The sequence below is a fragment of the Gopherus evgoodei genome, chromosome 1, assembly GCF_007399415.2.
Source record: "Gopherus evgoodei ecotype Sinaloan lineage chromosome 1, rGopEvg1_v1.p, whole genome shotgun sequence".
NCBI classification, from domain to species: domain Eukaryota; kingdom Metazoa; phylum Chordata; order Testudines; family Testudinidae; genus Gopherus; species Gopherus evgoodei.
Genome location: NC_044322.1, coordinates 353,882 through 362,975, shown reverse-complemented (window position 1 = coordinate 362,975; position 9,094 = coordinate 353,882). Strand labels below are relative to the sequence as shown.

Genomic DNA, 9,094 nt, shown 5'->3' with positions numbered 1-9,094 from the left:
GAGTACTGTGGGAGACCTTATCAAAAGCTTTGCTAAAGTCAAGGAATAACACATCCACTGCTTTCCCCTCATCCACACAGCTAGTGATCTCCTCGTAGAAAGGAATTAGGTTAGTCAGGCATGACTTGCCCTTCGTGAATCCATGCTAACTGTTCCTGATCACTTTCCTCTCCTCTAAGTGCTTCAAAATTGATTCCTAGAGCACCTGCTCCATGATTTATCCAGGGACTGAGGTGAAGCTGACTGGCCTGTAGTTCCGCGGATCCTCCTTCTTCCCTTTTTTAAAGATGGGCAATACAGTAGCCTTTTTCCAGTCATCTGGGACCTCCCTTGATCACCATGAGTTTTCAAAGATAACGGCCAATGGCTCTGCAATCACATCCGCCAATTCCTTTAGCAGCCTCGGAAGCAGCACATCCGGCCCCATGGACTTGTGCTCATCCAGCTTTTTTAAATAGTCCTGAACCACTTCTTTCTCCACAGAGGGCTGGTCACCTCCTCCCCATGCTGTGCTGCCCAGTGCAGCAGTCTGGTTGCTGACCTCGTTCGTGAAGACGGAGGCAAAAAAGCATTGAGTACTTGAACTTTTTCAACATCTTCTGTCACTAGGTTGCCTCCTTCATTCAATAAGGGGCTCACACTTTCCTTGACTTTCTTCTTGTTGCTAACATCTCTGAAGAAACCCTTCTTGTTACTCTTAACATCTCTTGCTAGCTGCAACTCCAGGTGTGATTTGGCCTTCCTGATTCCTTTCCTCTATCATCTGGCTTCTTCTTTGTCTCTCCTCTAAATGAAAGAGTCCCAGACTTTTCAGTTTTTCCGCATATGGGAGCCTTCCCGATTCACAGATCCTGGCTCAGAAATCCCTTTTATAATGCTATACCCGTTTTAGAGACTGGATGATCAAAACTGAGCACATACCCATTTCTTAGGCATCCAAACATTGTCTTTGATTTGGCCACTACTGTGAATGAGCAGGTGTTTTGTTGACCTGCTATCAATGACTCCCAGGTCTTTTTCCTGAGGTGTGTTCTAGCTGGGATGTTTATCCCTGGTACAAGTCTTGGCAAAGTTTTGTTTGTTTGTTTGTTTGTTTTAAATTCTCAGATTTTGAGCAATTGGGTGAAGGGGAACTCCCTTCAGCATGGACTCTCTATCCTGGATTTCATTGCTTTGAGAAACAATGATGGATAACCAATATTCACACTCGCGTTTCCTTCTGGTGGCTAGTAAGGTTTCCCACACCACAACATGTAGAATTATTGACTTATGGAGCACCATCAAATATGGAATTGGCATTAGTAGGGCCAGCTGTTCATTATTCATTTATCTGAATAACGAAAATTTTTCAGCATGTGAAGAGCAACCGATCTGCTTCACCCCTGAGAACAGCGTCCAGTAGTGCATAGACTCATAGACTCTAGGACTGGAAGGGACCTCGAGAGGTCATCGAGTCCAGACCCCTGCCCTCATGGCAGGACCAAATACTGTCTAGACCATCCCTGATAGACATTTATCTAACCTACTCTTAAATATCTCCAGCAATGGAGATTCCACAACTTCCCTAGGCAATCTATTCCAGTGTTTAACTACCCTGACAGTTAGGAACTTTTTCCTAATGTCCAATCTAAATCTCCCTTGCTGCAGTTTAAGCCCATTGCTTCTTGTTCTGTCATTGGAGGCTAAGGTGAACAAGTTTTCTCCCTCCTCCTGATGACACCCTTTTAGATACCTGAAAACTGCTATCATGTCCCCTCTCAGTCTTCTCTTTTCCAAACTAAACAAACCCAATTCCTTCAGCCTTCCTTCATAGGTCATGTTCTCAAGACCTTTAATCATTCTTGTTGCTTTTCTCTGGACCCTCTCCAATTTCTCCACATCTTTCTTGAAATGTGGTGCCCAGAACTGGACACAATACTCCAGTTGAGGCCTAACCAGCGCAGAGTAAAGCGGAGGAATGACTTCTCGTGTCTTGTTTACAACACACCTGTTAATGCATCCCAGAATCATGTTTGCTTTTTTTGCAACAGTATCACACTGTTCACTCATATTAAGCTTGTGGTCCACTATGACCCCTAGATCTCTTTCTGCCATACTCCTTCCTAGACAGTCTCTTCCCATTCTGTATGTGTGAAACTGATTGTTCCTTCCTAAGTGGAGCACTTTGCATTTCTCTTTATTGAACTTCATCCTGTTTACCTCAGACCATTTCTCCAATTTGTCCAGATCATTTTGAATTTTGACCCTGTCCTCCAGAGCAGTTGCAATCCCTCCCAGTTTGGTATCGTCCGCAAACTTAATAAGCGTACTTTCTATGCCAACATTTAAATCGTTGATGAAGATATTGAACAGAACCGGTCCCAAAACAGACCCCTGCGGAACCCCACTTGTTATACCTTTCCAGCAGGATTGGGAGCCATTAACAACTACTCTCTGAGTACGGTTATCCAGCCAGTTATGCACCCACCTTATAGTAGCCCCATCTAAATTGTACTTTCCTAGCTTATCTATAAGAATATCATGCGAAACGGTATCAAATGCCTTACTAAAGTCTAGGTATATCACATCCACTGCTTCTCCCTTATCCACAAGGCTCGTTATCCTATCAAAGAACGTTATCAGATTAGTTTGACACGATTTGTTCTTTAGTGTAGTGTCTCATGTTAACATTGTCTCTCCATCCAGGCATTTGTATTGTGACCAATCACCCTAGACCCTGGGCACATACAGGAAGTCAGGGGAACATACGGTACATGCAGGAGAGACCGTTCTGCCTCAGAGTTGGACACCTTCTCCCCTACTCCATGTCAGATTCCAACAAAACCGACTTCACCAATCCCTCCACCTTCATCCTGCTGGGCATTCCTGGCCTGGAGATGGCCCATGTCTGGATCTCCATCCCCTTCTGCACCATGTACGCCATAGCCATCTTGGGGAACCTCACCATCCTTTTCATCGTGAAAAGGGAGCCGAGCCTCCATGGGCCCATGTACTATTTTCTCTGCATGCTGGCTGTCAGTGACCTAGCTGTTTCTACGTCCATTGTGCCGAAAATGCTGAGCATCTTCTGGTTCAGTTCTAGGGAGATCAATGTCAGTGCCTGCCTCACCCAGATGTATTTCATTCACTGCATCTCTTCGATAGAGTCTGGGACCTTGGCGGCCATGGCTTTGGATCGCTATGTGGCCATCTGCGACCCCCTGAGACATTCCACCATCCTGACAAACCCTGTGGTGGCCAAGATTGGCCTGGCCATGGTGCTGCGTGGCACCATGGTCATATTGCCCTTTCCCTTGCTGGCGAGGTGGTGGCCATATTGCAGAACCAACATCATTCCCAAGCCGCACTGCATGCATATAGCTGTGCTGAAGCTGGCTTGCACCGACACCAGCATCAGTAGTTACTATGGCCTCTTTGTGCTATTCTGTGTGACCGGTCTGGATGTGATTTTTATCACCGTGTCCTATACCCAGATCCTCAGGGCCATCTTCAGCCTCCCCACAAAGGACACCCGGCTCAAGACTTTGGGGACCTGCAGCTCCCACCTCTGTGTCATCTTAGCCTTTTACATCCCACATCTCTCCTCCTCTGTCATGTACCGGTTTGGGCAGAATGTGGCCGTACATTTCCATGTTCTCATTGCCAACATGTTCCTCTTGCTGCCCCACATGCTGAACCCCATCATTTATGGGGTGATGACCAGGCAGATCAGGGACAGGCTTCTCTGGCTCTTTACACATAAAGGGACCTAACGTTTTCTCCTGGTGCTCTGACTCTCAGACCAAGCTCTGTGCAGAGCTGGCTGGTGACATGGTGCTAGGTCCCCTTCTCTGAATCACTCACTGGGCAGCCAGAGAGACATTAGACCCTTCCCTCACCTTACTGTGCTGTGTCAGTGTGAGAAACTGGAGAATCAGACTGTGTAGAACTCATTAACTCATTGGGTTGCCACCTTTCTAACTGCTGGTAACTGGACCCCGTGACTTTACCCTCTGACCCCCATTCCCTGAAGACCCTGACCTCTGCCCCACAGATTTCCCCTGGGACCCTTCCCATGCCCTACTTAGTCCATTGAGACCCAGACCCATTCTCCATTTCTTCCACCATTGCCCTACCCTTGTCCCTGACTTCTCTACTCCTCTCCTCCCATCACTCTCTGGATCTTCTCCACCTCTATCTCTGCCACAGCTGGGCTCTCTCATCTCTAGGACTTGTTGGAGCTGCTGAAGCCTAACAAGGACCCCGCCTGTTGGTATGATGTGGCCCTGGCTGAGCAGGGGCAGGCGTGTGTTAATGACCCAATGCCTCCCCCCCTGCCCTGCAGGAACCAGACGCAGCCAGATCCCTTTCTTGGCTGTACTTTCTAATTCAAAACCAGGCACCTGAGAACTCTGCATGGCACCCAGACAGAGAAGCCAAAAAATGAAGTGTCTGGGTAAAACCTAGATGGGTGGAAACCCCATTAACTCACCTTTTGTTATAGAAACCGTCTGTATCCCCTATGTCTTTGGGCTTTTCCTGTACTCTGCTCTCACCCACCTTGTATGAAGGGGCAGAAGGCTGAGGCAGAGGCATCTCTCTATAAAATTAAAGACTCTTAGCCTTGGTCTACAATGGGGGGGAATCAATCTAAGTTATGCAAATTCAGCTACATGAATAACGTAGCTGAAGTTGACTTACATTGACCTACTCACTGCGGTGTTTTCACTGCGGTGAGTCAACTGTTGCTGCTTCCTGTTGACTCTGCCTGCACCTCTCGTGCCAGTGGAGTATAGGAGTCAAGGGCAGAGCGCTTGGGGGACTATTTTTCATGTCTAGACTAAACGCGATAAATCGACTCCCTGCTAGACAATCGCTGCCCGCCGATCCGGCGGGTAGTATAGACATACCCTTAGCTCCAGTGAGAGCTCGCACAGTAGAAGGCATATCAGAGGGGTAGCTGTGTTAGTCTGGATCTGTAAAAGCAGCAAAGAATCCTGTGGCACCTTATAGACTAACAGACATCTATTAATCTATAAGGTGCTACAGGATTCTTTGCTGCTTTTACAGTAGAAGGAGGGAGTAACTGAATTCTAGATAAAACAGTTTTCTCCAGCTTCTCTGCAGAGGGGTGGGCGTGGAAGGAATGGAACCTCCCCAGAAGAGGGAACAGAGAGAGGAAGTGTTGGTCCAGCCCTTCAAAAACACAGAGACTGGATGAGCCAAAAGAAGCTGGGGCAGGAGAGAGGCACCAGGGCATCAGAGGAGACTCTTTGGTTTCAGGGCTTCGGCTGCAGCAGCGACAGGTTCCAGCTGGATGAGAAGCCAGGAGTTCCAGGCCCCTGAACACACTGGAAGGCTCTGACCAATCCCAAAGATGATCCAAGATAATGTGGACAAAGTAATACATACTGGAAAACATCATCCCAACCAGACATATAAAATGATGGGGTCTAAATTGTAGCCAATAATTTTAGTCCATTATTCATTTATTTTGTGATGTTATCATTAATCAATATGTTATACTATATTTTCACTGTATGTTAATAAGGGTTAATTTGTAGAATTATAGAAATGTGGGACTGATCAGAATTTAGAGGAACCAAGTATGTTCTACAAATTGGAGAAATGGTCTGAGGTAAACAGGATGAAGTTCAATAGAGAGAAATGCAAAGTGCTCCACTTAGGAAGGAACAATCAGTTTCACACATACAGAATGGGAAGAGACTGTCTAGGAAGGAGTATGGCAGAAAGAGATCTAGGGGTCATAGTGGACCACAAGCTTAATATGAGTGAACAGTGTGATACTGTTGCAAAAAAAGCAAACGTGATTCTGGGATGGATTAACAGGTATGTTGTAAACAAGACATGAGAAGTCATTCTTCCGCTCTACTCTGCGCTGGTAAGGTCTCAACTGGAGTATTGTGTCCAGTTCTGGGCACCGCATTTCAAGAAAGATGTGGAGAAACTGGAGAGGGTCTAGAGAAGAGAAACAAGAATGATTAAAGGTCTTGAGAACATGACCTATGAAGGAAGGCTGAAGGAATTGGGTTTGTTTAGTTTGGAAAAGAGAAGACTGAGAGGGGACATGATAGCAGTTTTCAGGTATCTAAAAGGGTATCATCAGGAGGAGGGAGAAAACTTGTTCACCTTAGCCTCCAATGATAGAACAAGAAGCAATGGGCTTAAACTGCAGCAAGGGAGATTTAGGTTGGACATTAGGAAAAAGTTCCTAACTGTCAGGGTAGTTAAACACTGGAATAGATTGCCTCGGGAAGTTGTGAATCTTCATCTCTGGAGATATTTAAGAGTAGGTTAGATAAATGTCTATTAGGGATGGTCTAGACAGTATTTGGTCCTGCCATGAGGGCAGGGGACTGGACTCGATGACCTCTCGAGGTCCCTTCCAGTCCTAGAGTCTATGAGTCTATGTTATTGTTATGGAGTTTGGGGAAGACTTGGTCCTGCACCCCCAGCTTCCTGCGATTCACCAGGACTCTCAGCCAGCCAGTAAAACAGAAGGTTTATTAGATGAAAGGAACACAGTCCAAGACAGGTCTTGCAGGTACAGACAACAGGACCTCTCAGTCAGGTCCATCTTTGGGGGTCCCAGGGAGGCCAGAGCCCCATCTGGGCTCCCCTCCATTTTCCCAGCCAGCCCCAAACTGAAACACTAGAGCCCCACTTCTCCCTTTGTCTCTTTCCAGGGCCAGGAGGTCACCTGATCCCTTTGTTCTCCTGCACCTTCAGCTGGCACCTTTGCAGGGGAGGGGCCCTGGCTATCAGTTGCCAGCAGACAGGGTGTCGACCATTCTCTGTGCAGACAGCATCACACTGGCCCCCTAGGGCTCTGCAACAATCACACACTCCTAGACACTCACGAAATGCATAGGGGAAACTGATGCACCCACACAGCGCTTAGAGAAAACATTAAGAACATTCCCACTTCGTCACAGTTTTAATATATTTTCACTGTATATTAATTAGGGTTAAGTTGTGGAATTATAGAAGTGTGAGACTGATCAGTATTTAGAGGAACCAAGTACTAGACATGAATAAGACAACCTGGAATGCAAGAGCCTATAGGCTGAGGCCTGGGAGACTTTAGTTTAGCTATTGTAGGCTTTGGGGACAAGAAATGATGAGGTAAGTGACTGGAAAATAACCCGATGCCCTAAAATTATGGCAAAAGAGGCACTAAGTGATAATATTGCACAAAATTACCCAGAAATTTAATATAAGATCATAAAAACACTGAAAAAGCATGCCTGTCTCAGACGTGTCTTAATCACAGGCTACGGGTTGTGCTTCAATTGTAATGAGAATAACGGGAACTTATCCAAACTGTAGAAGATTGGGGGTCCCTTAAGTTTCCAGGGGGCACAGACCAATAAGAGAAAAGAGGGTGGACACTTTTATGGACATGCGCAGAATGTAGGTATAGACAGAATCCCATTATAAAAATGAGATGCCCAGAATGGGAAATTCAGACTCCAGCAGGAACCACCCATCTACTGATGATCGAGCTCTGAGTGACCCATCAGACCCTAACACTATTGTTAAGGATGGGACTAGAACTAGATTTGTAACTGGTGCAGAGGTGTGTATAGAATTTCTATAGGCTTGGGTAATTGTAACTTTAATAAAACTTACCAAGTAGACCAGGCTTTGTACGGATGAATGTATGTGTGGTCATTACCTTTGGTCTTTACGTGTTCCTAGAGACTCTAAATTTGAAGCAAGCAGCAGAGATGACTTTCACTCTGTTAAGACAGAAACTGTAGCTAACAGAGCTGAAGCCACGATGCTGTAACACCACATTACAAAATTTACTTTAAATAAACCAAAAGACTACAAAATCAATGTTTCATCTTATTTTTTTCCTATCCATTTGCAGAATGAATTTTGTTATTTGCACCAATATCAAGGACATGTGCAGATGTGTGCCACCAGTAGAAACAAAAAACTAATATCTATATATCTATATCTATATCTATTACCATCAGGCTAATTATTCCAGCCAGGACAGGTTAGGTATTTTAAACTTACTCACTACTCAAAGAATTAAATTTAAGCATAAGAGAGAAAAGTTGGAAATGCACAGACCAGTCAAACCTGTAAAATAATGGCACTTGGGAATAATAGAAATACAGAGCGTAGATGTGCACTGCAGGGAGTGTGAAGTAACAATAACAACAACACATGTATGTATTGGGAAATTACTGTGAAAAGGAGAGAATGTGTGTGCATGTGAGACTGAGACAGTGTGTATGTGTGTGAGAGAGAAAGAGAGACACACACACACACACACAGACTGTGTGTGTGAGACTGAGGCAGTGGGTGCATGCTGGCAGTGGGGAGGGTATGAGGACCATGCTCTGTCCCTTTAAGCACTGCGGCATCCACCTGTCTGGCGGCTCCTCCAGACCACAGCAGCTGCCAGCACCTCCATCCCCCTCCTGAGCTCTGCCCCTCACCCCCACTCTGTGGAGATGGGGTACATGGATGGGGGAAGGAGGGAGACCCCCTGGCATCAGCACCCCCTCCCTCCCTCCACACAGCAAGCAGGAGGGTCCCAGGAGCAGCTGGCCAGGGGCTTCAAGGTAGAGGGCTGGAGCAGGGTGGCTCAGCGGGGGGAGGGGCATCTAAACACACGTTTCCAGAAGTTTGCGGCTCTACTAATGAAATGCCCGGCACTTGATTGACTCTTGGGCGGCCACATAGCATAGAGGGATCCCTGGGACCCTGAATGAGCTGTTACCACTCCAGAAAGAGATCTTAGATCATTATGGAGAGTTCTCCAGCGGCAGTCAAAGAAGCAAACAGAAAGTCGGGCATCGTTCAGAAAGGGACACAGCAGAACTCAGCATTACAAACACCAGAGTTATGAACTCACCAGGCAACCACACACCTCATTAGGAAAGGGAAATACGCAATCAGGCGGCATCAGAGACCAAAAAACAAAACAAAAAAATGAAAAGTAAAACAGGAGCGAGCTCTGTTCAATGCAAACTACAACAAAAATAAATCAAGGGGAAGCCAGAGGCTAAGAAACCAGGGAATTGCAAACAGACTCCCCTGCTGAACGAACAAGGCGTCTGGACTAACCTTGGGG

General features: G+C 46.2%; 1 protein-coding gene across 1 annotated transcript; it reads left to right on the top strand.

The window, feature by feature from the left end:
- The first annotated feature begins 2,804 nt into the window (after nt 1-2,804).
- Nucleotides 2,805-3,752, top strand: LOC115645476 (olfactory receptor 52R1-like). Its single transcript, XM_030550157.1, has one exon. The coding sequence runs from the start codon at nt 2,805-2,807 to the stop codon at nt 3,750-3,752; it is 948 nt and encodes a 315-aa protein (XP_030406017.1).
- The last annotated feature ends 5,342 nt before the right edge of the window (nt 3,753-9,094 follow it).

Coding starts and splice junctions, on each gene's coding strand:
- LOC115645476 (XM_030550157.1), top strand. CDS start 2,805: ATGTCAGATTCCAACAAAACCGACTTCACCAATCCCTCCACCTTCATC.